The sequence below is a fragment of the Engystomops pustulosus genome, chromosome 2, assembly GCF_040894005.1.
Source record: "Engystomops pustulosus chromosome 2, aEngPut4.maternal, whole genome shotgun sequence".
NCBI classification, from domain to species: Eukaryota; Metazoa; Chordata; class Amphibia; order Anura; family Leptodactylidae; genus Engystomops; species Engystomops pustulosus.
Genome location: NC_092412.1, coordinates 114,851,126 through 114,874,335, shown reverse-complemented (window position 1 = coordinate 114,874,335; position 23,210 = coordinate 114,851,126). Strand labels below are relative to the sequence as shown.

General features: G+C 42.8%; 1 protein-coding gene across 2 annotated transcripts; it reads right to left on the bottom strand.

The window, feature by feature from the left end:
- Window positions 1-3,134: 3,134 nt before the first annotated feature.
- IFT57 (intraflagellar transport 57) lies at window positions 3,135-17,689 on the bottom strand. Of its 2 annotated transcripts, none has more exons than XM_072136076.1 (12): window positions 17,553-17,689; window positions 16,567-16,789; window positions 15,370-15,532; window positions 15,148-15,266; window positions 13,782-13,872; window positions 12,936-13,007; window positions 12,169-12,288; window positions 12,009-12,080; window positions 10,893-11,024; window positions 9,811-9,873; window positions 9,027-9,093; window positions 3,135-4,689 (listed from the first exon to the last, which is right to left on the bottom strand). In XM_072136076.1, exons 2-12 carry the CDS (start codon window positions 16,719-16,721, stop codon window positions 4,514-4,516), a joined length of 1,230 nt encoding a protein of 409 aa, XP_071992177.1. In that variant the 5' UTR covers window positions 16,722-16,789; window positions 17,553-17,689; the 3' UTR covers window positions 3,135-4,513. The 2 variants fall into 2 exon arrangements, with proteins under 2 accessions (XP_071992177.1, XP_071992178.1); XM_072136077.1 differs by lacking the exon at window positions 17,553-17,689 and adding an exon at window positions 17,286-17,490.
- Window positions 17,690-23,210: the final 5,521 nt, after the last annotated feature.

Sequence of the window (23,210 nt, the reverse complement as noted above, 5' to 3'; positions counted from 1 at the left end):
AATGTGTATTTGAAGAATCCTTTGTTGTATCTTTCTCTACAATGATATAAAATATGTTTCATCAATACATCATATACACATAAAGAAGTATACACACAAGTAAAGAATTTCCGATCGGTGAGGATATAAGTTCCCGTTGCTTGTTTATGTAAGTACCAGTATTGTGGAAAGATGTAAAGAAATTCAATTTAAGATGGAATAAAGCATTCAACGAACAATGTCCGTTTTTTGGAAAGTGCTTATTTTTATGAAGAGAAAGCATATAGACCGTCCTAATAATTTTGTATGGAACCGCTTGTTCCTACTCATGGTTAATTCATCAAGGCACTGCATAAAGGAAAAGATGAGGGAGTGATATATACCGGCGTCCCGGAGTCTCCTTAGTGTCAAACTCAATCTTTTAGTAAGACAACGAGCTTGCGTATATTCGCAGGTTCGCACATGCGGGATGGATGTTTTTGGCGCACCACAAGAATAAGAAGACCTGGTTCCTGTATGAAGTTGGTAAGTATAACCTTTCTTGTTGTGCAGGTGATGTGGTCTTCTTGCATTGGACTGGACGATCCTAATTATAGCAAGATTGTGGCTGAATGCTTTATTCCATCTTTCCACAATACTGGTACTTACATAAACAAGCAACGATCGGACATTCTTTACTTATCTGAAATATTTTAGGAGCATAAATACAAATGAGTATATGTTGTATTGATGTTTTTTGGGTTTTAACCTCCAGGGATGAGATAATGAGCAGTTACCATGATTCTTTGGTTTGGTTTTGTATTAATGATATGCGTTTCCCCTCCCTTCCCCCCTCCCCCAATCCTTTCCCTCAGAACTGGGTAAAACTAGGCTGCAAGGATATCACTTAACCAGCCAACACTTTGTGAATTCCGATTTTTAAACTGGAAGAGGCATTCACTAACGGCAGGAGAGAACTGGAGCTGTTATTCCAGATTAAATGGAACCTAGTGACCCGATAGGTTCTCTCCCTTTCTCATTCTTTCATACATCTTCTTTTCCCTCCCCCTTTGTCCTGTGGGTGCCAGGCCCAGTGTTTGTATTGTTGACCCTATATTAGGGTCTTGTTCTTTTACAAAATTGAAAATTTCACAATAAATACAGTTAAAAAAAAAATGCCTTTGTAACAACTTTTGTCCATCAAAGCGATATTGTCAAATACACATCCAGGCAATGATATACCTCTGTTCAACCCATAACATGTGTTTCTTACATCTGTGTATACCGCCTTGTATTGGAAATATACTTTATGTAATTATTGCCCTGGCAATGTATGCTTGTATGGACATGTTAATTTTCAATAAAAAAAAAATAAAAAAAAGCCTTTGTCAGCATTGTAAATTATTAGTTTTTATAAGCTTAATTCACATTACCGGGCTCCCTGTCAGCAGCTTGTGGGGAGGGGGGCAGCTGCAGCCTGGGTCTCCTCAGGCATTTTTACTCTCCTCCCCATCCCCCTCCCTCCCTAATAGGGGGGTAGACACTGTGAAGATTACCTTATTTTGTCAAAATGAACAGTATAATCTGCCCTATTGTTTTTTTCCTTTGCACAAATAGAACAATCAATGGGGGAGTTTTATCATAAGAGTCTGCGGGCAGAACGGTTCTAGTTTCCCATAGCAACCAAACAAAGCTTTCCATTTCCCACAGCTGTTTATAAAATTTAAAGCTGAGCTCTGATTGGTTTCTATGGGCAGCTAGTTTTACCTCAAACTTGTAAAAGAAAAAAAAAAGTAAAATTAAAAAACAAAAAAAGTGAAAATGTCCCCCATTGGGGACATTTAAAGTAAAAACACACATACACAAAAAATATTAATAAATATTCATAAAATTACAATGACATTTACCCATATAATAAAAAAAAAAAATCCCCCACTACACTACGAAAAGCATTGTCATAGTCGCCCCGTTTGCCCGAAACTATACATAATGGGGCAGATTTACTTACCCGGTCCATTCGCGATCCAGCGGCGCGTTCTCTGTGCTGGATTCGGGTTCGGCCGGGATTCATTAAGGCAGTTCCTCCACCGTCCACCAGGTGGCGCTGCTGCGCTGAAAAGCATCGGAACGCGCTGGAGTTCACTGAGCCGGGCTGAGTGAAGGTAAGTGCGAGCTCGGCGACAGATTTTTAAAATGCAGCGTTTTTTCCGAATCCGGAATCGGCCACGCCACCCGATTTCCGTTGCGTGCATGCCAGTGCCGATGCGCCACAATCCAATCGCGTGCGCCAAAATCCCGGGGCAATTCAGGGGAAATCGGAGCAAATCGGAAATATTCGCGTAACAGGTCGGGAAAACGCGAATCGGGCCCTTAGTAAATGACCCCCATTATATATATAAAAACGAGCAAAACAAAATAGGGAATCATTAATAATGTTCATTTTGAGTTAATTTAAAAAAAAAAAAAAAAAAGGACTATAAATTACAAAATAAAACCTTTTTCTACCTTTAACCCAAAATAAAAATGTTAAAAAGGTAATATTTCAATTTAGCTCTATGTGTCTCGAAAAAAAAAACCACCTAAAAAATGTAATGTAGCTGCGTCACTAAGGAGTTAAGTTTCTATGAATTCGGCTATACATTCATATATAATGTTGGAAGATTAAAGGTTAATGAGTTCAAAGAACACTTAGATGTAGAAGTTAATTCTCTTCTTTTCCAGTGGTGTAGATAGAGGTAGACTGTATCTGTATATATATTGAAGATACATGTATTGTTATTTATAGCAGTGCTATTTTCAATCAGCATCAGCAGTATTCTGGTCAGTATTTGGCAGCCAAAACCCTAAAGGCCCCCCATCTATTGCAAATCGCAGTGTAATCATGGTTACTGTTCTTACTGTTTTTTGAAAACGCATCCGTTTTTGACAAGTTTTACCAATTATCTAAATTAAAACTGGTCAAAAAACGCATTCATTTTAAGACTGACTACTAAAAAAAAGGACCAAAAATGGGTTCAAAACGCCATATGTGGCATCACCCTAAGGGTCCTGCACTGCAAGTGATCAGTGGTTTATAGACTATGCAGATCGGGGTATCCAGCTTCATAGCAGTGGTGGGTCCAGGACAAGCAACAACTCACATCATTGCTTTCCATACATAATAAAAAAAGAGACTATTTGCTTTCAATCTTTTTAATCTGCATGTTATTTGCATACAAAATGAAATGATTGTACCAAACAAGAATAAATACAGTTTATAAAATACAAGTAAAAAGCATTACAGTATCTACATATCTATGTATTGATGTTTCTGCGATGGCAGATTTCACCCCCTTCCATTATGGCTGTTCTCTTATGGTGTTGTATTAAAGGTAATATAGAAGCATGTGGAGTTTTCTATTTCAAATTGTGGCATTGCTGGAAGGGGGTTGACCAGCAGTTTCTAATATACAGAGCTGGCATCATTCTGCAGATCTGAGTAACTATACCTTTATGTGTTTTGTTATTAGACTGAAAGATTATTCTAATTTCCAGGACTGTAGCTAGACTTGAATCACTGGATGAGTCTCCTGAACCTAAAGACTGCTACTGCTCTTACTTACAGTAGTGGGGAGGAGCTGTGCAGTAGTTCAGTGAAGACATGTCACACAGAACTGCACCACATACAGCTACAATCCTGGAACATAAATGCTTTTTTCACAGTCCTGCTTCTACCAACAACAAACATCTTTGTTTGGTCAAAACTGCTGGTACAATCTTTTGGCAACATACAGACGGCCGAGTGCTTGTCAGGACCGGATCCCGGGTGAGTACAAGGTTGGAAGGAGGAGGAGCGAGTGCTCTTCCCTCCTCCTCCTTCCATAGGAAGAGAAGCAGCTGACTGGGTCATGAAGCAGTGACACATTGGGGCACATTTACTTACCCGTCCCGTTGATGCCGTCGATCTGGAATGTCTGACGAGGATTCGGAGCTGCCGCGATTCACTAAGATCGTGCGTCCAATTTCCTTCATGTGTTGCTTCCCCCGCTCAGGTCCGCCGGAGTTCACCTTCTTCTTCCCGGTGCATGTGAGTGCTGATCTTGCAACACAATTTGGTTTTTAAATTCTGCGGTTTGTCCGAATCAGTCGGGTTGTCCGACGTCCACGCCCCCACCGATGCGCCAAAAACCCAAGGCAATTCAGGGCAAAATGGAAAAAATTGTGAAATCCGACTGAAATGCATCCGACGGACCCTTAGTAAATGTTCTCCATTGTATGCTCAACGCACAGTGACCAGGAGACATAGAAGTCTATGGGTGGCCTGATCTGGCTGCATATTATGCAGCAAGATCAAAGGTCCCAAAACGGTCATTTAAATGCACCCATATATTGAGAAACAAAGGACCCATTGCTGAAACCTAAAGAAAGGCCTTCTGTAATATTTTATCAAGAACCTTTACATTGTGAGCTGACTGGGGGATAAGAATTTTTTTCAATGAAAAGATGTATATAAAAATTAAAGTTTCCCTTTCAAATGATTTTAATTCTAAAACCCCTCTGATTATTAATTTAAAAATTAATAGTCTATGGAAGATTCTGGAATGACTGCAGCATGCATGTCTCTTGTCATATTGGATTTTTCTTTAAGCTTTGACTGAAGTAGCGCATGTTCCACAACTCCAATCCTTATGTCCATCTGTATGTTCTCCTGCTTCAGCTTGGTTAAGGCTTGCTTCATCTTCACAAGAGGGGCTGCAAAGAGAAATTGAATGTATATTATATATGAAATGTCTGTCAGACCACATTAAATGAACATTATTGGGGCATCCCCTCTCTATAGTGCCCCTTTTTCTGTAGGCCTCTTTTAATGTATTGATACCTTTTCACTGAAATGTCCCCAGCAATGCCCCCCCACCCAATAAAACGGCCGTTGCAGAGCCCCCACCCAATTAAATATCCTGAGCAGAACCCACTCAACGCAATGTTCACAGCAGTGCTCCCCCCTTCAAGAAATTTCCACAGTGAAGGTCCCATAAAATGGAAAGTGATACAGTATATGAGATATTTTACATCAATTCTATTAGGGCAAGTAAATGAAACAATACTTCCCTGCACAGTAGTTAATGAGTTTTAGATACTAGTTGTGGTGCTGTGCTATCACTCTAGTTAGAAGACTGGATTGTATATATTAAAGGGGTACCGTATATACTCGAGTATAAGCCGTCCCGAGTATAAGCCGAGACCCCTAATTTTACCACCAAAAACTGGGAAACCCTATTAACTCGAGTATAAGACGAGGGTGTAGTATACAGCTAGCCAGCCCCCATGTAGTATACAACCAGCCCCCTGCCAAGCGCATAAAAAATAAAAAAAACTTAATACTCACCCTCGGTGTCCCAATCTTCAGCGCGAGGCTCCTGATCTTCAGCGCGGGTCCCGGCGGCTCCTCTTATCTCTTCTGTAGCCGTCAGATCGCTCCCATGCTATTTGCCATCGGGCGCGCACTATGATGCGGCGGTGTCGCTGCTGATGACGTCATCAGCGGCGAGACATAGACGCGATCTGCCGGCTACAGAAGAAAGAAGAGAGAAGCGGAGCCGCCGGGACCCGCGCCGAAGCTTGGGAGCCTCACGCTGAAGATCGGGACCCGCGCCAGCGATCCGGACACCAGAGGGTGAGTATTACGTTTTTTTTTTTTACTTGACTCGTGTACAAGCCGAGGTGAGTTTTTCAAACTCGGCTTATACACGAGTATATACAGTATTCTCATCTAGGCATTTACATTTAATTTAATTCATCAGCCATATATTACCATTTCTTCAATCGGATGTTATTTTAAAAAATATGTACCGTGTGAAGATAATTTCCCATACATTTAGCCAGAAACCAGCTGTCCCTGGATACGACCAACACTGCTGTGATTGCAAAGAAACAAATTATTTCTTCAAAGGAAATGTCCACTGCTGTCTTGTGGTAATGCAGGAGGCCGATCTGGCCTCAGCCAGTGTGGGGGTGGTCGTATCCAAGGACAACATGACTACATTTATGGGAAATTATGTTCACACAAAATGTGAATGCCCATGTGTGAATACCCCTTTAATGACAAACAGGTACTTATAATCAGCAATGCACCTACTATGTGGAGGTTTATTCAGGATTCCCACTGTAATGAGTTTTATGTGCTCAATATACAGTAGTTTACTATGCATTTTGAAAACTAGTCTTAACATCCAGCACCAAGTACGGTGCCTCATATAAATTCTGGATAGTAAGCATAAAATGTTGCACTGCATCTATCAAATAGTGTCACTGTTGACTTTGATCAATTTAAAAACATACTGACCCACATCACTCTTTTCCCAACCTGGACTCTATATGCCACTGGAGGCTGAGGGAATTTAAAAATAAAAAAGCACTTATATTACCTCCTTTCCAGCTCCCGTTCTCCAGCAGCAGCGCCCATTACTGTGGACTTCATTTTGTATACAGACATTGGCGAAGACACTCGTCTAGAGCCACGAACCTGCTACTGCACTGAAACTCATGCACTTACACCACCGTCATCTCTATACTAACAGAAGTCTGCAGTGAGATAAGTCCGTGAGATAACGGGAGCAGGCAATCCCTCCACTGAGACTGCCTTAACCATAGTCCCAATGATAAACTTTCTGCCAAGGCAAAACATCATTACTCTGCTGTCCTCCTTCTTGATCTACCTTCTGCCCTTTACACTGTGAACCATTCTCTCCTGCTGTAGACGCTATGTTCTCTTGGCATTACTGACCTGGCCTTCTCCTAGTTTCTCCATACCTCTCCAACTGGACATTCAGTGTCTATCACAATCATACTACTTCTTGACCTTTCCCAATCTCTGTTGGCGACCTACAAGGCTCTGCCCTGGGACTACTCTGCCCTACTATTCTCCATCTACACTTCTGGCCTAAGACAGTTTGTTAACACATCCCTCCCACAAGACCTAACAGACACAATCCATGGCTCTACACTCTCCCCAGTCCCTAAAGTCCGCTGCCTTCGAGTAATTTTTGACACCAGGAATGTAATGTTTAGCTGGTGATCGATTGCAATAGCCTATGCCATGCTGATTTTTTTTTTTTTGGTTCCCTGCCAGCAGAGTGGGGCGAGTCTAGGGAAGGGGACTCGGGGACCATCACCTCGCTTCTACGCTACAGTACCTCACTTCTCTGCCAGTCTCTCTACTGGCTATTCATTGAACAACAAATTCATTTTGTCAACTTAAAAAGCTGTCCACAACCTGTCCCATCCATACATCCCACAGGATCTGCAGCTTCACTCTATTAACATACGCACTTCTCACAACCATCTCTAGGAGGTCTCCCATGCATCTTCCATACTTCCATAGTATCTAAGAAAATGTGACAGTTTGGAAGGTGGGGACAATCTGACAAAAATAACCCAAAACCACATCTGTTCAAGATTGCCTACAACACACAATAACTGCACTGTTCTGCTCCCTCACCTGGGGTCTCCATCTACCCTCACAGCAGGGTCTTCCTTCCACTTGTTCCAGATATCTGTAGTATTTTTACTTGCATTTGTTTTGTTGTTAATGTAATGTGTGTGAACCCCTTAATGAATGGAATTCATGGTGCTCTATAAATAAATAATAATAATCAAGCCCCAAGTAAGATCTAAAAAATGGATGGAAGTGTTATATAAAGTGTAAGATTTGGCAGGTCCCCTGTTTTCTTCATTTGTTGCCACGCTAAGAGACTGACAAACACTATACACACCCAAGAACAATAAAAGCCTTCCCCTGGGATCAGACAAAGAAACTATTTACTCAAATAAAAGGGATTTTCCAAGATGGCATTTTAATGTTGATGGCATTTTCCTTGAAGGGAATACAGCCTCTTCATTGTTTACACAGGTTCATCTACCTGCACATTGTGTACCTACTAGTAGCTTTGCTCCATTAAATTATGCCACAATAATCCTGATCACATGTAGACAATGAAGAGGCCTGTAATGCTCAAATAATATGACCAACAAGAATTACGATCCAGTGCAAGTGGTAGAAAATCTTTCAGACTTTTATTGACTCCTATGTAGACAGTACAACATCACATATGCAAAAGCACTGCGTCCACAGCGAGGGCTACAGATCTTTGCCTTCGCGTTTTGAGTGTGTTATACGCTCTTACTCATGGCTATGAGTAAGAGTGTCTAATGCGCTCGAAACGCGTTGGCAGATCATAATTCTTGTTGGATTTTCCTTTGTCGGACACAGTGGTCACATGGAGATCCAAGCTGCCGGAGTGAAAGTCTTCCTAAAGAGTGTCTTACTGGGTGAGCATTGCCAGCTTTCCATACAGTTTTTTTCCCCTCAACTAATGACCCCTTCAAATGCAGAAATCTAATATTGATTGGTTATCCTAACACCTAGTTGTCTATATTCTGATCCTGATAAACCCCTTTAATTCCTGCATACCACTATAATACCACATCCTGCAAATGTTGACACAACTGAAATTATGGGGCTTCTCCTAGTTCTCCCACTCACTGCATGCTGTCAGTGGCTATAGAGGAGGAGGAGGAGTGCGGTATAGCATCATACTGATGTTTGATGGGACCACAATTAGATATATGGTTGAGAATAATCTGCCATCATACTAGTTAATTGAAAAATCCTTACTGGTTGGTAATCACAAATACACTACTAACCATATAGTATGCTTAAAGGACATCTACCACCAGGATAACGAATTGTAAACCAAGCACACAGACATCCTGGTGTGTACCCCCTGTGGCAGGATCTGCTCTTCTTTTATCTTCTTATCCCTTATTTCTTTAGTTGTTTTTTTTTTTTCTAAAGGCTTTTAAAATTATGAAAATGAGTCTGTGGCCCCTCAGGCCAATTTGCATAATTCTTAAAGCCCTTTTTTCCTAACACCAGTATGTCAGTGTGCTTGGTTTACAATCCTTCATCCTGGTGGTAGATGTCATTCAAGCCATGCCTGCATCGCAGACTCCAAGTGGAGCCATCAGCCACCATCCTTAATATTGGCAGTGAAATCACGCACATCAGTAGGGACCACAATTACACTTACCACCATCTGTAATGCTGCTCCCTTTTTCTTCAATTTCCTGCTTTACCTTCTCTAAATCTTCATTTAGCTTAAGAGAAAGAGAACAACTACATTAAATATGTTTTATTCCTAGCATACATCCCCCACCAGTGAAATAAACATGCATACAGCCAAGATAAGCTCTGCAGTCACCAGCCTTTGTGGCTGGTCATTTTCTTCATAATTAGTCAATTAAAGGGGCTGTCCATAAGGAACCACAAACTAGTTCTCCACCTTAGATTTTCCTGTGTTGGCTAGTGACCAGTAAAGGGCTGGCTCTTTACAATATTTAGATAAGATCACTTGAAATTTCAGCCAACATCTGAGGCCACTATGTGGTAATTTTTGTTAAAGGGGTTGTCCAATTGTCTATAAAATTCTAGAAGCTGACTGGGGAGAGATTTTTAAAAAACAAACCTGTACTCACCTCCTGTCCCACCGGTCCATGTCCCTTTTTGTGTACAGGGGCAAGGAAGCTCAGGTGACCGGTCATGCCCACCCGTCCCCATGCTGGGAATAAGAGGTGGAGGAGGAGAGTACAGGTTTGTTTATTTTTAAATCCCTCCCCAGCCTGTATCCAGAAATTTAAAAACAATCGGACACCCCCTTTAATGATGACAATTTAGTGAAAATTGTGCCACAATCCGCGCAGCCTCTGGCTTAAGCAATCATAGTTCAGAGTAAAATTCAGGAATGGGCATTTATGTGCTCTTTCTAGAACTTCTTTTCATATACATGCAGAACCATTAAAACAGTAAGTTCTTACCTCAGACAAGATTCGTGTCTTCTCTGTTACCTTTTCAGTTACTTGCTGGTGCTGCTCCTTTAACTATGAGGAAAATAACATGTAATTAGTCAACTATACTACCGTATATACTTGTATAAGCTGACCTGAGTGTAAGCCGAGACCCCTAATTTTACCACCAAAAACTGAGAAAACCTATTGACCCGAGTATAAGCCGAGGGTGGGAAATCCATTGGTCACAGCCTGCCTGCCCCCTGCAGTATACAGCCAGCCCCCAGTAGTATACAGCCTGCCCCCAGTAGTATACAGCCAGCACTGTATACTAGAGGAGATACTCACCTTCGGGTAGTTCCGATGTCGGCGTGACTCCTCTTTTATCTTCTCCGCGACGCTCCGGTTCCCGCAGCTCCTCTTCTTTCTTTGGTCTTCTGTAACAGCCAGCAGAGACGTGGCCATTCCCTCTGCCAGCCGGCACATACTATGATGCAGCCACTGATGACGTCATAGTGTTTGGCCGGTTGAGAGATAACATGGCCCAGTCTCTGCCGGTTGTTACTGAAGACTGAAGAAAGAAGAGGAGCCGTGGGGAAGACAGAAGTGGAGACATGGTGGAGCCGCGCTGAGTATCGGGGGCGCCGGAAGGAGAGTATTTAAGTTTTTATTTTTTTTATTGACTCGAGTATAAGCAGAGCTGAGGTTTTTCAGCACATTTTTTGTGCTTAAAAACCCAGCTTATACACGAGTATATACAGTACATTCAATTTATTTAGCACAAAATGTGCATTTAATCCTTCTCTGAATATTTAAAAATAATATAAGTGATGAATAGAGATTACAGTGCTGTCTAATGTGTTGGAACTGTACAGCTGAATAAATTGAATACATCTCAGCATATTGAGTGGGTGGGAATATACACTATAAAGGTACTACTCTGTTTGCAGCATATGCAGAAAACTGATCACAATATTAGGTAATCTATAACCTGGAAAATCAATTGTGGTTATAAATTACTAACTAAATAGTAACATTTATAGAACTTATCAGAAATTTGTTGGCTTTTTTTTTTTTTTTTAACTCGTATTGTGTTTGTAAAAGTGGATTACCTCACTCAGTTGGGCTTGTGCGGCCCGATACTCCTGGATCAGAGGATCAAGCTGGCTGTTGATATACTTCTCTCGACTGGTCACTTTCTCCAGAGTTTTACTGACTTCACTGTGAAGCTTGTCCAGATATCCCTGGAAATACATTAAAAACAATCTCTCTGAAAAAGTATAAAGGACATGTAACACCAAAACAACACTATGGGTGAGATTTATTTATGCTTCTCTGCGAGTCTTTGGCCTAGAAGCGCTCATATAATCGCAAATTCTTGCAGTGCAGAAGAATTTGCAATTATCTCTGATTATAATAGCGACTTTTCCACCTCCACGCAATGTGTAGGGGTGCATCCACGAAGGAGTGGGCAGGCTGTGTACTTTTTAAAAACCTGTATGAGCAAAACTAGGTACAGGTCATTCTTGACAGCATTGGTATAACTGAGCTTCAGGTGTCTGGAAAGCAAAGGATGAACCAGACTTATGCAAGCCCACAATTCTCTTGCTGATATCTTGGTTGATTTCTTTATACTTTCCCATAATGTAAAACAAAGAAGCAGTGTGTTTCAGGTGTGCCTTAAAATACATCAGGTGTGTGTCTAATAAAAAATACATCAGGTGTGTTGCCAATAACTGTCCAAAGCTTCCAAAGACATGACCTCATCACATGCTCTCTCAAACTGTTTAAAGGCATAGTAATCTTAGTGTATGTAAAACTTTTGACTTTGCAGAAAGTAAGAAATAATTTTGGTTATCCTAATTGACCTAAAATGTGAATGGTTTACTCTGAATTCATTTCAGATATGAGAAAAATGTGTCTTTTTATATAGTGTAAGCTATAGATACTGGGAGTCTGTACAACAGCAGAAGTCATTGAGTACCGAAAAATGACAGTATTGAACTGTTCTGAGTATGAAAGTATCACACAAGTAACGAGGTTTGGATGCATTGTGCAACCCCAGTGTATGTAAACTTCTGGTTTCTACTGTCCACAGGTTGTGAGTGGTAATGCAGTTCAAACACTATTAATATCAATGGAGCTGAGCTGCAATACCTGCAACCCATTGAAACATACTCGCCACAGGAGTTGAACAGCAGCTGCCCTCTATTAGATTTCTCTCTCACCTTGGTTTCACCTAAGGATGTTTCCATGCCATCTCTGTGTTGATGCATTTGATCCACGTGAGCTCTCCAGTCCTAAAAGGAAAGCAGGAAGATTTTTATTACACTCTGTTCACTTTAAGCCTACAAGCAGATGTGTGTTGAGCCAGACTATTGAGCTGACCTTATTGTCTGTTCTGACTGTGACCTTCAGCTGAGGAAGAACGCGCTCCACTTCCAGATACCACTCTGCTGCATCTGTGTTGGATTCCAAAATCTCTGCTGGCTTAGAAGACTCAGCCGACTTGTGAGGAAAGACAACATTTTGTAATTGATCATCTTATTCCTTCACAATAACGAAGAAGAAAAAATGAGACTCAAAGCCAGTGCTTGTAAAAAAATATTTTATTAGGTATACAATACAAAAATTAAAAAAAAGAAAAGATCCACAGGTGGATACACTGAAGAAATAGAGTGCTGGGCAGCGTCTATGTAATATAATGAAGCAAAGTATACGATCAGTGGAGGCCATCGGAGCCATCCATCCCTGCCTAGTGCTTAGCCTATGCTATGGGTGTTTCTCAAAATGATTTCTGCCCATGTGCACGCCTCCTCCCATTTTAAGGGTGCAGGAGCCATAATGGAGGACCCATCCCACTGTATAAGCATCTGCTGTCAGGAATCCTCCATACAATGGATGGCTTAAAAACACTGTGACTGTAGCCTAACACAACATTGCTCTTGATCATTTATCTAAAAATGTCAATATTTGGTACAAATACATTATAATGTATTGTAAATAGAGGACACGAGGTAGAAAAAACCCCAACCCTCATGCAGGTGGAACACAAGCCATGTTAAGGCACTTGCAAAGCATTTTTCTGCATTTAACCCCTAACAACAAACTAAAGCTAAGCTAAAAAAAAAAAAAAACTAAATAAAGCTACTTACCAATTTACTAGTCTGTGCCTTAAGAACATTTAGATCTATGAACTGTTCCTCATCATTGTCCGAATCTTCTTCCTAATAAACAAAATATTATAATAAATCTTTATTTATATAGAACTATCATATTCTGCAGCGCTGCACAGATCACGGGCGACATATACAAATAAAATAAGACATTACAGAGCACCATAACCAGCTAAAACTGGAGTGAGGGCCCTACAATCTTATTGCTACTTATGTCCATAGCATATCAAGGAAAACTCTCTGGGAAAACTATCCAATGGATGCATAGAAGAATGTGGGGAAAATATAAAGACAGCCAAGACAGAATAGTGATACAACTTTTTATGTGCAAGGTAGGGACGTGCAGATTTTTGGACGCACTCCACTGCTGTACGACTTTTCTGGCGCAAGTGCAACTTGTTGGAAAGAAAAACATGGCAGTAGAGTAAGCCTAAAATGTCGCATCTGATAAGGTGCTAATCACTGCCTTGAACCTGAAAAGTCACAAGAAGACAGCAAACAAGAATAGTGCTATATCCCCCCCTATGTACACAGTTAATTCATGTATACGCCAGTATGGACATATAAAGACATATTCACCATTTGGGACAAATGTCTGTTGTTAAGTTTTTTCCATTGATTTTTCAACACAAGCACATTAGTTCCAAAACATCTGGATATGATATATGGTAAGTATTATTCTCTGTTTGTAATACAGTTATCCAGATACTGTCATCCGCTTTATCACCATGCACAACAACGGTGACCTGGAGCCTAAATGTAAAGTATTCTAGAGGCTGCATGTACAGTATATAGTGAAAGCTCGGAGAATGTCATGGAACCTACCACAATTTCATCTTCAATCTTGTTTAAAGTCAGCTCTGCATCATCTTCCCCTACAACCTCTTCTTCCAGTTCTTCAGATGGGTAGGTTGGTCTGAAATGATCAAAAAATAAAAAAACTATTTTTACATAGTGCAAGAAGTGACTTATAAACACAGACTGGCATAGCAGCTGTTAATACCCTCAGGCAGAGGTCGCACTAACATTTTTCTAGAAGGGTAATAATACTCCTCTCACTATTTTTGAGGAGTATTTTTAGCCGAGGAGGAGTATGAAATCTTTAGTAATATAAAAATATAGAACTCCTAGTTGTATATAGAGCTATAAAACGTCTATTAACAATCTAATAAATGGCTATTAATACGAAAGAAAATCATTAAAACCCGAGTTTTTTTGTGCTACTGACGCCTCTAAGTTTATTTATTTTATTTTTTATTTTTGGGACGGTTTGAAGACGTTACAATTTTTTTTTTCACTGTTTATTTTTTTCTTATTTTTTTTCTTCTTAAATTACAAGTTTTTTTTTTTTTTTTTTTTTACAGGGGCAAATATGTTCACTGGTAATCCTATATATAGATCACAGATAATAGAAATCTAATGGCAACAGTCTACAGGATCACTGTTATCAGTGAACGGTATACAGGGTCATACAGAGAGGAAGCATATAGCACCTTCCCTGCATGCCCCTCACTGTATACCAGGGCAAGTGTGATATTATCAGCCCCCTGTCACAGTATAGGATCGGTCTGTCACATAGACAGCGCAATCCTGTTGATGGCTCTGTGTGCTGATCGCACTTGGTTTTGGTCACATGACTTTCTATCTGAGCCGCAAGCAGGCCTAGCGGGGGAGGAGAGGGCGGAGCAGCCTTATATGTGCTACTGAGAGGTGCGGGTGCGCGAGTGCCGGCAGCCAACGCTGAAACAAGAGTAAATCAGTCTCTACAAGCGTCATAGACCTCTGCACGCCACACTAGCTACATCTACCACACACAGCACAGGACGCACTTGCTACATGCTAAAAAAGGCGCACACTCGCTACACGCTAAAAAAGGGCAGCCTGCTGTCCACATGTCTCCCCCGGGCCTTCGCTCTAGCTCCGTGTCTCTCCGGCGCACCGCTGACACAGATCACTGCGTCACATGTTTTGCTGAGCGGTCCAATGCGCGCTGCGATCACGCTACTGATATTTCCCTCCTTTGCATCGTGCGCCAGACCACTCAACCTGCGCGCTACAAGAAATAATTGTCATGCATACTTTTATGCATGGGAATTATTTTGGGGGGTAATGGTGCCTCATCATGCATCTATGATGCTTGGTGAGGTGTTATTGCGACCTCTGCCCTCAGGTCTGACAACCACGAACCTACCTGTTCCATGTAAAGTCTATATGCTTTAAGGCTTTCTCTGCTAAGAAGTCGAGGACATAACACACTTGCTCTCCATAGCCTGCCTTCAGTTTAGAGGGGGGAAAATCTGCTGTACCACCCTGAAAAAAAAAAACAAAAAAAAAACAGATAACATTAAAAAAATCCCCAGACCTACATAGAATATTCCCTTCTAATAAGAAGAAGTCTGAAAAAAGGACTTACAAAGGAACGCAACTCTGAAAGAATTTTAGAAATGACAGCATTTGGATCATCATATTCTTGGGGCTGTTCAAAATAGCGTCCAGCTTTATTGATAAGCCATGCAGCGAGAGAACTGAACATGTAGAACTGTTCCCCAGGGTTGGTTGGCAATGCAAAATAGAGACTGTTAAGAAAATGTTACAAACACATCATACAAATGCTAATAATCCTGCCGACAATACATGTAATTGCATTACATAATTCCGCACACTTCAGATCTGAAGTCTCCCAGCATAACTTGCTTGTCCTATTCAAACAGAAGGAAAAGGGGCCCCTATTCCTGTGATCGTTGAAGGTCCCAGGGGTGAGGCCTTCCAGTAAGATCAGCGGATCAAGCGCACAGTGAATACTATTAATGAGGGGATAGGAAGGTCTGTACACAGGTTGGATAACACTTTAGTCTTCACATCCTCATTGTGTGATGCACATTTACCTTCTGTGGCTTTTCTCTTATGTGGACTGGGTTTCATTTGCACACTTACAATAAAGTGACAAAGACTAAATCTGTATAACACAGGACAAGATAGGATACCTGATGGTCTGGTGCAGACCAACCAGCATAGAGATAAAAAAAAAAAAAATGTGCATCTGAAAATACTGATGTTTCTTTTTACTGCTCAGATGGACTGGTAACCTACTCCAAGCATCCTCAAAGGAAAGCTGTCACCATATTTTCACAAATAAACCTAATGTCAGGTTCCCATATCATCATTTTCATTATTGCCAATACTAAAGAACTTTGTAAGCTTACCTGACATCCTGTCTCCGACATCTCCCACTCATTCCCCCTTCGTTTGGCCAACATCATCCTATGCTCTGCTCTACATAAATAAAAAACGTTCCTGCAACTCGTTGGGACTATGAATTTTTTTTTAGCTAAAACCAGTGTTGGCAACAGTTAACGTAGTGCTATGAGGATCTGTCATTAGTTTAATTAGTGAAAATCTGGTGACAGTTTCCCTTTAAAATAACTGGAGTACTTTGATTTCTACTGTCTATATTCTATGCCATTATGTCAGTAGGTAGACATAAGTAGTTTTTTATTGAATGCAGTGAATGGACAAAGCTGAGATTGTTACTGTCTTCTAGACTAACGATATATTTTTCACCTAATGCAAACAATGTAAAAAATGGTCAATATGTCTACACCCTGCTTACCGGGATATTGGCCTCATATTTTGCTTCCTTAGTAAATCCTCTTCATAATCCAGAAGTTTCAATTTCTCCAGCAAGTCCTCCATGAGAACAAACACATGGAAGACAGCCCCTGGTCCTCGCTCCTCCTCTTCCATTCTTCTACCATCTTCAGTCATTTCAATTACAAATTCACAGAACTTTTATAACATGGAACTAAATACTATCTTACACAACTTGTCTTTGTCTGCAAGATAAAAAATATTAAATATTGGAGAGCTGTCAATTACTTAGACACCCCCCCCCCCTTCCCCATGACAACATAGCAGTGTCTGCAGTTGATTTTCAACACCAAATTTCACAAGCTATAGAATAGGGCTTGAAAGAAAGGAGTGGCCCTTAAACATGCAGGGAAAGATCATCAACACTTAACAATAAAAAATATCAATAAACCAGAAAACGAAAGGAAGTAGAAAAACAAACAAAGTGGAAACCCCCTTCAGTTTGAGATTTCAACAAGTAAATTACAATTAAGCCTAAAGGAGTAGTGTGAACAGGACTTTACATTCTAATATGAGGCAAGCGCAGTGACAGTTCTGCAAGTTATAAAACACATGTAATCCAGATGTGTATTCCCACCAGGGTCAGGCAGGCTCTAACACAATTCACAAAGGTCAACCTGAAAGCTAATGGGGTCTATTTCTAGGGGACTGCTGGAGGGTGGGCACCCAGAATAGTGTTACCTGAACGATCAGCATCATAGAGAGTAACAAGAATCGTTACTATACACTTTATAGTAAGTATTATGTCCTGTGGCAGGCCACGGGAAGCCTCCTATCACCCATCTGCCCACACACAGGGTGTATAACACATATCGCAGCCATGTACATGCATTGCCATATGACTACATGGCTCAGCCAATGGTTTGCTCTCTCCCGGAGACAAGTCCTTCAGAGCTATGGGAAACACACCCGCCGACCGCACAATCACATAGCTCCCGGGTTACCCACCGCGATCACACCGGAGCATCAGCTCTCGTTAATGTTTTTTCTATGGCAACGGGCGGCGGAATTGCTGTCATACAATGCGACGCTCTATGAAGTCAGTTGACTCGTACGGCGCCATCTTTAGTGCTGGCAAAGGTACAGTGAGCGTGGGTGGATAAAGTGTCACAATCCTGTAGCCCCCCGTCCTCCAGCCCCCTCTTTCTGGAGCCTCCTGACCTATAGCCTCCCGTCCTCCTGCCTTATCTAATTTAGCCTCCTCCTTCTGTAGTCTCCAGCCCCCTCTTTCTGGAGCCTTCTGTCCTCCAGCCTCCTCCTTCTGTAGCCCCATGTCCACCAGCCTTCTCCTGTCTTTCAGCCTCCTCCTATAGACTCCTGTCTTTCAGCCTCCACCTGTCCTCCAGCCTTCACCTTCTGTAGCCTCATGTTCTCCAGCCTCCTCCTCCTGTAGCCTCCTGTAATCCAGTCTCCTCCTGTCCTCCATCCTCCCCCAGTAGCCCCCTGTCCGCCAGCCTCCTCCTCCTGTAGCCTCTTGTCCTCAAGCCTCCTCTTTCTGTAGCTTTCTGTCCTCCAGCCTCCTTCTGTAGCCTCCTGTCCTCCAGCCTTCTCTTTATTTAGCCTCCCATCCTCCAGCCTCCTCTTTCTGTAGCCTATTGACCTCTAGTCTTCTCCTGTAGTCTCCTGTGCTTTAGCCTCCCCCGTCTGTAGCCTCCCATCCTCCAGCCTCCTTCTTCTGTAGCCCCCTGTCCACCAGCCTTCTCCTGTCTTTCAGTCTCCTCCTGTAGACAGCCTCCACTCGTCCTCCAGTCATCTCTTTCGGTAGCCTCGTGTTCTCCAGACTCCTCCTCCGGTAATCCAGTCTCCTCCTGTCCTCCATCCTCCTCCAGTAGCCCCCTGTCTTCCAGCCTCCTCCTCCTGTAGCCTCTTGTCCTCAAGCCTCCTTCTGTAGCTTTCTGTCATCTAGCCTCCTCCTTTTATAGCCTCCTGTCCTCCAACCTTCTCTTTCTGCACCCTACCGTCCTCCAGCCTCCTCTTTCTGTAGCCTCCTGTCCTCCAGCCTCCTCCTTCTGTAGCCTCCTGTCCTCCAGCCTCCTCCGTCTGTAGCCTCCCATCCTCCAGCCTCCTTCTTCTGTAGCCCCCTGTCCACCAGCCTTCTCCTGTATTTCAGTCTCCTCCTGTAGACAGCCTCCACTTGTCCTCCAGTCATCTCTTTCTGTAGCCTCATGTTCTCCAGACTCCTCCTCCTGTAATCCAGTCTCCTCCTGTCCTCCAGCCTCCTCCTTCTGTAGCCTCTTGTCCTCAAGCCTCCTTCTGTAGCTTTCTGTCATCCAGCCTCCTCCTTCTGTAGCCTCCTGTCCTCCAACCTTCTCCTTCTGCACCCTACCGTCCTCCAGCCTCCTCTTTCTGTAGACTCCTGTCCTCCAGCCTCCTCCTTTTGTAGCTTCCTGTCCTCCAGCCTCCTCCTTTTGTAGCTTCCTGTCCTCCAGCCTCCTCCAGTAGCCCCCTGTCCTCCAGCCTCCTCCTCCTGTAGCCTCTTGTCCTCAAGCCTCCTTCTGTAGCTTCATCTAGCCTCCTCCTTTTATAGCCTCCTGTCCTCCAACCTTCTCTTTCTGCACCCTACCGTCCTCCAGCCTCCTCTTTCTGTAGCCTCCTGTCCTCCAGCCTCCTCCTTCTGTAGCCTCCTGTCCTCCAGCCTCCTCCGCCTGTAGCCTCCCATCCTCCAGCCTCCTTCTTCTGTAGCCCCCTGTCCACCAGCCTTCTCCTGTATTTCAGTCTCCTCCTGTAGACAGCCTCCATTTGTCCTCCAGTCATCTCTTTCTGTAGCCTCATGTTCTCCAGACTCCTCCTCCTGTAATCCAGTCTCCTCCTGTCCTCCAGCCTCCTCCTTCTGTAGCCTCTTGTCCTCAAGCCTCCTTCTGTAGCTTTCTGTCATCCAGCCTCCTCCTTCTGTAGCCTCCTGTCCTCCAACCTTCTCCTTCTGCACCCTACCGTCCTCCAGCCTCCTCTTTCTGTAGACTCCTGTCCTCCAGCCTCCTCCTTTTGTAGCTTCCTGTCCTCCAGCCTCCTCCTTTTGTAGCTTCCGGTTCTCCAGCCTCCTCCTTCTGTAGCCTCCTGTCCTCCAGCCTCCTCCTTCTGTAGCCTCCTGTCCTCTAGCCTCCTCCTTCTGTAACCTCCTGACCTCTAGCCTCCTCCTTCTGTAGTCTCCTGTCCTTCAGCCTCCTCCGTCTGTAGCCTCCTGTCCTCCAGCCTTCTCCTGATTTAGCCTCCCGTCCTCCAGCCTCCTCTTTCTGTAGCCTCCCGTCTTACAGCCTCCTCCTTCTGTAGCCCCTGTCCACCAGCCTTTTCATGTCTTTCAGCGTCCTCCTGTGTACTCCTGTCTTTCGGCCTTCACCTATCCTCCAGCCTTCTCCTCCTGTAGCCTCCTGTAATCCAGTCTCCTCCTGTCCTCCATCCTCCTCCAGTAGCCCCCTGTCCTCCAGCCTCCTCCTCCTGTAACCTCCTGTCCTTCATTCTCCTCCTCCTGTAGCCAGGAGGCGGGACAGCATGGGACATTCTCCTAATCACCCTTCACAGCGGGACAGTGCCCAAAAAACTGTATTCTTCTGCCAAATCCAGGACGTTTGGGAGCTATGTTAGACCCAGATTTATAAAACTAGCTGTGCCAATTTTCTGGAGCACATTGCACGTAAATACACGTGCTAACTGCTGTACTTATGTGGTGTTTGTGCCAGTTTTGTGTCGTGGCTGCACTGTATCCACTGCAACACAAAACCCATTTAAAGGGGCATTCTGGTGCAGATTTGCATCGGGCACCACATTTATGTTGGAAGTCTGACAGAAATGTGGCGCACCCCCTTTAAACTGAGAGCACCAGAATAAAACTGGTGCACTCAAGATAAGTGCTATCGGTGTGCCGGGTGCGCTAGATTATTAAAGAAAGTGCAGCAGTCTGCCTCACTAATAAATCTGGGCCATAATCTGTTCTAGATCAAGGCTGTATAATTCAACTTTGACCTTCCTATTGGCTTAGTTTTAAGACAGAAAATGGCTCAAAATTTTGAACCGTATTTGTCACACAGCAAGTTGACAATCCTCTAAAAGTAGAGGCTAAAACGTTCAGGAAATGTAGTGCAAAGAATTTTGTCATAGTTTGCCATAAAATCTCTTTTAATACCCAAAACCCAAAGATCATTGGAACCTGGTTTAATAGCAAAAGGGTGTGCACAAAAATCTGCACAAATTGACTCCACAAATTGGTCCACCAGTGAAATTGATTCTGGGGACCCACGTTATGCTACATGTAAATATTCCTGTATATTAAGCCGTGTTTACCGAATGCACTTTCATTGCATCTGAAAGGCACAACAAATACATCAGGCAAAATTAATCTCAAAACACATCAGTAATAATGATAGGAAAAACACGGATGTATTTTGAGATCTGTTTTAAAATACAATGCAGACACATATTGTGAACGCAGCTTAGACCATGTGCACAAGATGCGATTGAATTGTGTTTTAAAATTCATTTTAGGAACATCTGGAAAATCTCCTCCCGGAAGGCAAATGTGTTTAGACCTTAAAGGGGTATTCTCGTCTGGGCATTCACATTCAGTTTCACTAATCTTCCATATATAAACATTTCTTCAATTGGATGTTATTAAAAAAAAATGTTCCTGTGTGAAGATAATTTGTGAAGATAATTGTGCAATCCCTCCAGCAGAGGTGGCCGTATCCAGGGACACAGTCATGTTTCTAAGGGACCATATGACTACATTTATGAGAAATTATCTTCACCCAGGAACATTTTTTTAATAACATCTAATTGAAGAAACGTTTATATATGGCAGATTTATCAAACTGAATATGAATGCCCAGACAAGAATACCCCTTTAATGCTTGTGTTCAGTAAGTAGTAATGTGTTTTGTTGCTACTTACCCAATGCAAGCATTTAAGTCTAAACTCTCAACACGCACATACACACATCAGGGAGGAGTCTGCATTCAGGGAGGAGATTCTCCCGATGCGTCCAAAATGTAATTCAATCTTGTGAACATGGATGCAAAGTCCAGAATTAGGTAGGACCTATTAAAAGTGCCTCTGCCAGCTCCTATAGTGGCCCCTCACGTCCCACTCATATTGTGGCCCCTCATCTCTTTCTCATATTGTGACCCCTTATGTCCCCCTCCTATTGTGGACCCTCTCATCTACCCCTCATACTGTGGACCCTCTCATCTATCTCATCTACCCCTTATATTGTGCACCCTATAATTTCCTCCTCATGTTGTGGCCCCTCATCTCTTTGTGGCCTCTCTTATCTCCCACTCATATTGTGGCTTGTCTCATCCCCACCTCATTTTGTGGCCCCTCTCATCTCCTCCTCATATAGTGACCCCTCATCTACTGCTCATATTATGGACTCTCATCTCCTTATATTGTGGTCTCTCATCTCCTCATATTGTGGCCCACTCATTTCATCCGCATATTGTGGCCCCTCTCATCTCCCCCTCATATTGTTGATCCTCTCATATCTACCTCATATTGTGGCCCCTCTACCTCATATTGTGGTCTCTCAATTCCCCTTAATATTGGTGTTTTTCATCTCCCCCAAATATTGTGGACCCTCTTATCCACCCCTCATATTGTGGACCCTCTCATCTCCCCCTCATACTGTGGCCTCTCATTTCCCCTTCATATTGTGGCCCCTCTCATCTATCCCTTATATTGTGGACCCTACTCAAACCCTCCATATTGTGAGTCCCATCCCATACACCACATTGCCGGCCCCCTCATATACACCCATATTTTGGCCCCTTCTCATACCACTCATATTGTGGGCTCCTCGCATATCCCCCCACCATATTGTGGACCCCCTCTCACATACCCCAGCATATTGTGGGCCCCCTCTCATAATCCACCATATTATGGGTCCCCTCTCATACCCACCCATTTATCCTCTTTTCCACGTTTCAAATGAATTTAAAAAAAAATAAACACCACATAATAACCTGCCCTCTTTCCCCAGCATCTCTCCTCTTCTCATCTTCTTCTGTGGCTGTGATGCTAGCAGATGATGACATCATCATTCCGCGCCTAAGCAGGGGAACGGTGATGCAGAGAGATAATAGCACCCTGCACCATCCAGTTATTCAGCTCTTAATGTGCTCTCACAGATAGAGTTGAAGTCCTGATAATACATACATTGCTCCTAAGACGCACCCTAGCCACGCCCCAAACTGGCCGAACTGCAGCAGCAGGGATCGTGATTACTGTGTGACTACTGCAGTTCAGCCTGCAGACATGGTACTTACTATTTACCATCAGTGATTCTGATGGTAGATGTCCTTTAACCCCTTAAGGACGCAGCCATTTTGTAGCTTAAGGCTCAGCCCGATTTTTTGGATTCGGACTTGCTTCGCTTTATATGGTTATAACTTTTGAACACTGTTACTTATCAAAACGATTCTGAGATTGTTTTTTCCCCACATGTTGTACTTCATTTTAGTGGTAAATTTTGGCTGATAAGTTTTGCGTTTATTTACAAAAAAAAAGAAAATATGATACATTTTTTGAAAAATTTGCCATTTTCGAAATTCTAAATCATTGCGTTTTCAGGCAGATAGATTTACCACCTAAATAACTTGCTGAATAACATTTCCCATT